At 39.4% G+C, this 3,293-nt stretch overlaps 1 protein-coding gene across 1 annotated transcript; it reads right to left on the bottom strand.

Annotated features, from left to right (window-relative positions):
• On the bottom strand, window positions 1-819 carry LOC115677512 (LOB domain-containing protein 29-like). The gene is made up of 2 exons (XM_030600684.1): window positions 541-819; window positions 1-429 (listed from the first exon to the last, which is right to left on the bottom strand). The coding sequence occupies exons 1-2, from the start codon at window positions 817-819 to the stop codon at window positions 1-3; spliced, it is 708 nt and encodes a 235-aa protein (XP_030456544.1).
• Window positions 820-3,293: the final 2,474 nt, after the last annotated feature.

Below are 3,293 nucleotides of genomic sequence, written 5' to 3' on the forward strand. Positions count from 1 at the left end.
TTAATGGTGAATGTAACCAAACGCAAAGGAGTGGAGCTCGTCAGCGTCCCGGAAACTCCACTGCCTGTTGCTTGCTTGCATATTCAGTGAAGAGATCGATCCGCCGGAAGCCTCCTCGAAGCTCCCGAAGGAGATGTTATCCTCTAGGACGAGCGAATTGTCGTAATTGTTCCCTGCAGAGCTCGAATCCATTGACCCGTTTTCATAGTAAGGCATTGTGTTCACATTGCTCATGTTCTGTAAACTGAATTGATGAGGCAAATTATTTGGATTTGCCATGTGCAACCAACTTTGCACGTCGAGGGCTTGGTTCGAGATGACCTTGTTTCCAGAATATTTCTCATTAAGGTTCACTCTCGTGGAAGAGGGAGCAAGGCTTTCAGCAGCTTGCTCCTTGAGAGAAGCCAATTGTGCTTGCAAATTGAATACCTGCAAGGTTCGTCATCAAGAAATCATGAACTCCCTCAAAACTAGGGTTTTTGCTCACAAATCAGAGTGTGAGTCGCAATCATATGCATATCATCACATTATATAAGCAACCTGTTGTTGGAGCGCGAAGATGTGCGAGACGCATCCATAAATGGGGTCTTGGAGCCGCGCCTGAGCCTCGTACGAGATGGTCACAGCGGCCTCACACCGATCGCTCACGGGGAGATTCGCGAGGAGCTTCGACACGTTGCTTGCACCAAAGACCTTGTGAATGGCTGCGAAGTGCGTTGCGCCCTGCTCGTGGCAGAAATACGGGGCGAAGACGCAGCCTCTCACGCATTTCCTCCTCAAGAACTTGCAAGCTCCACAAGGAGAGCCAGAGCCAGTCATGGTCGATTCTTGATTAATTCTTGGAAGCGGGTTCTTTTCTGGGGATTCACTGTTTCTTTCTTCGCTAGCTACAAGCTCTTCAGCTTTTGGGAAGGAAGCATTAATCGCCATAGTTTATAAACACTGGAGGAAGAGGGAGGGGGAGTATATTTTAATGAATATTAAATTTCGTTCTGTCGTCTAAATGGGCTGCAAATTTCATTTATTTGGCACTTTATAGTTATTAAAAAATGGAAAATCCCTTTCATCCTCCTCCGTCCTAAGTTTATTATACCATAATCTGTTGCCAGATGATATTGCGTATAGGCGCCTTAAACGACAAAAGAGCTAAACATAAACCGAACCCAATTGCCCATTTCGCTTGATGATTGGGTACATCAACTATGTAGCTGATTTTTTTACTTTTCTTGGCCGTTTGCGTAGAGCTTCATTTTGCTGGTAATTACTATAACATATGTTTGAACTAGGTTCATTGAGGTGAAAAGAATTTCTCCATAAATGTTGCCCGATTGATATCCCATGTGAAAATTGCAGTCGTAGGACAGTTTTGGAACAATATTGTCCTTGGGACATTCATTCCTCTAAAATTCATTTAATGTACAGATTGATGTTTTTAGATTGTACTATACACGACAATCCAAGGACAAAATACAAGCGTTTTTTTACTTGTACATTTACTAATTAGAAGCGTGTTGGTTCCAAGGTAAGTTTTGGACCGCAGTGTGCACCATTCTTGGTTTGAAGGAACTTCCTTCGGTCAGTTTTCTTATCGGTAGGTTACAGACACGGACATCATCCGTGTTTATGTTTTACTTAAGTTTACACGTATGTGATATACACAACTTATAATCTACTAATAAGACACATGATCTGAGGAAATTTCCTCCGGAAAGAGATGAAGGAAGATATAAGGGTTAATACCACGAAAAACCCCAAATTGGTACATTTGTGACAAATATATCCCAAACTAATTTTTTGACCATAAAAAACCTCAAACCGGTACACTTTTGACAAATTACCCTCTATTAAATTGGATTAATACCATAAAAAATTATAAAATGGTACACCTGTGACAAACAAAGGGGTAAAACCCTAAACTAATGCACCCGTCAACTGCCACATATCATCCAACTGAGCAATTTGAAGGTAAAATTTAAAGGAAACTGACGAAGGTTAAATTTGTCACAAGTATACCAATTTTGGGTTTTTTGTGGTCAAAAAAATAATTTGGGATAAATTCGTTAGAGGTATACTAGTTTGGAAATTTTTTGTGGTATTAACCCAAGATATAATCATTCCCAAAAATGTAAGAGACTTATATATATTGTATTGTCGAATACCCCCTCTGCAACCTACTAAAGCATGCGTGCTTTACAGGGCCTGTAGGTTCTGCAATATCTAATTCGATGTCCCTAAAATAAATGGCGGACTAATGAAATGGAATCTTCATGAAAGCAAGATATCGGAGTTCACAAATCAATTTGTCCTTAATTGCATCCCTCGCGTTTCCCGGTCACAAAGTTTGAGGTCCCTCGCCATTTCCCATTATTCAAACTTAAAATTTCTTTTGATATTTTCCCAATGGCCGTCCTTGGGCTTGGCCTGTTTCGAACGGCTCCAGGAGTCGTTTGACGAAATGAACATTTGGTTTTCTCATCCTTATTTTTTATTTCCGAGTTCAGAAGTCACTGAGTGAGCTTAAAAAAGAACAAATGAAAGTCTTATGCTCGTCTAGATATCGAGTAAATTCATAGGATGAGCACATTAGAATTCCTCAAGCTTGTTACGAAGCGCAATAGAGTCTTAAAACTTTCAAAAAGTGTAATCGAGTCTTAAAATTTATAAAAGTGCAATCAATGGAATGACTTTTTTTTTGTCAGACAATGGAAAGGTTTTGATTAGATCAATTTGACAAGTTTTAGGATTTAATTGTATTTTTTAAAAGTTTTAGGACTCAATTGCACTTTGTGACAAGTTTTAGGACTTTATTGCACTTTTTGAAAGTTTTAAGACTCAATTGCACTTTAATGATAAATTTTAGAACTTCCAATACACTTATCTCTAAATTATTCATATAATCCATAGAGGAAATATCACCGCCGTCCGACATTTTAAGGTTTTAACAACAATAGATGTGTGCTCAACTTGAATCCAATATTAGAGTTATTTGGCGGTTCCGAGTTCGATTTCTCATGTACCTTTTACCCTATTATATAAGCTTTCTTAAGGTATACTTCAGGAAGCCGATCTCGTGTTCTAGTTCAGTGCGTCTTCTTGGCAGTTAACTTCTACTATATATCCATCAGTTCGAACTCCGGATGCGCACCCGACAATGGTCCCGCCAGAATAATGAACATCTCGAATGGACACGATCTGATGAAGAATAATTCTCGACATAAAGCTTGGCAGGGACATAAAAATTCATGGTTGGATGTATCTGGATGAGTGTTGCCTGGTTGATGGCATGTGATGGT

The sequence above is a fragment of the Syzygium oleosum genome, unplaced genomic scaffold (genome assembly GCF_021117445.2).
Source record: "Syzygium oleosum isolate NSW1041296 unplaced genomic scaffold, Sole_v2.1 Sole_v2.30, whole genome shotgun sequence".
Lineage (NCBI taxonomy): Eukaryota > Viridiplantae > Streptophyta > Magnoliopsida > Myrtales > Myrtaceae > Syzygium > Syzygium oleosum.

Excerpts from the sequence above, each read along its gene's own strand:
- LOC115677512 (XM_030600684.1), bottom strand. The coding sequence starts at position 819 with ATGACTGGCTCTGGCTCTCCTTGTGGAGCTTGCAAGTTCTTGAGGAGG. Across the intron at positions 430-540 it reads TCTTCGCGCTCCAACAACAG|GTATTCAATTTGCAAGCACA; the intron begins GTTGCTTATATA and ends CGAACCTTGCAG.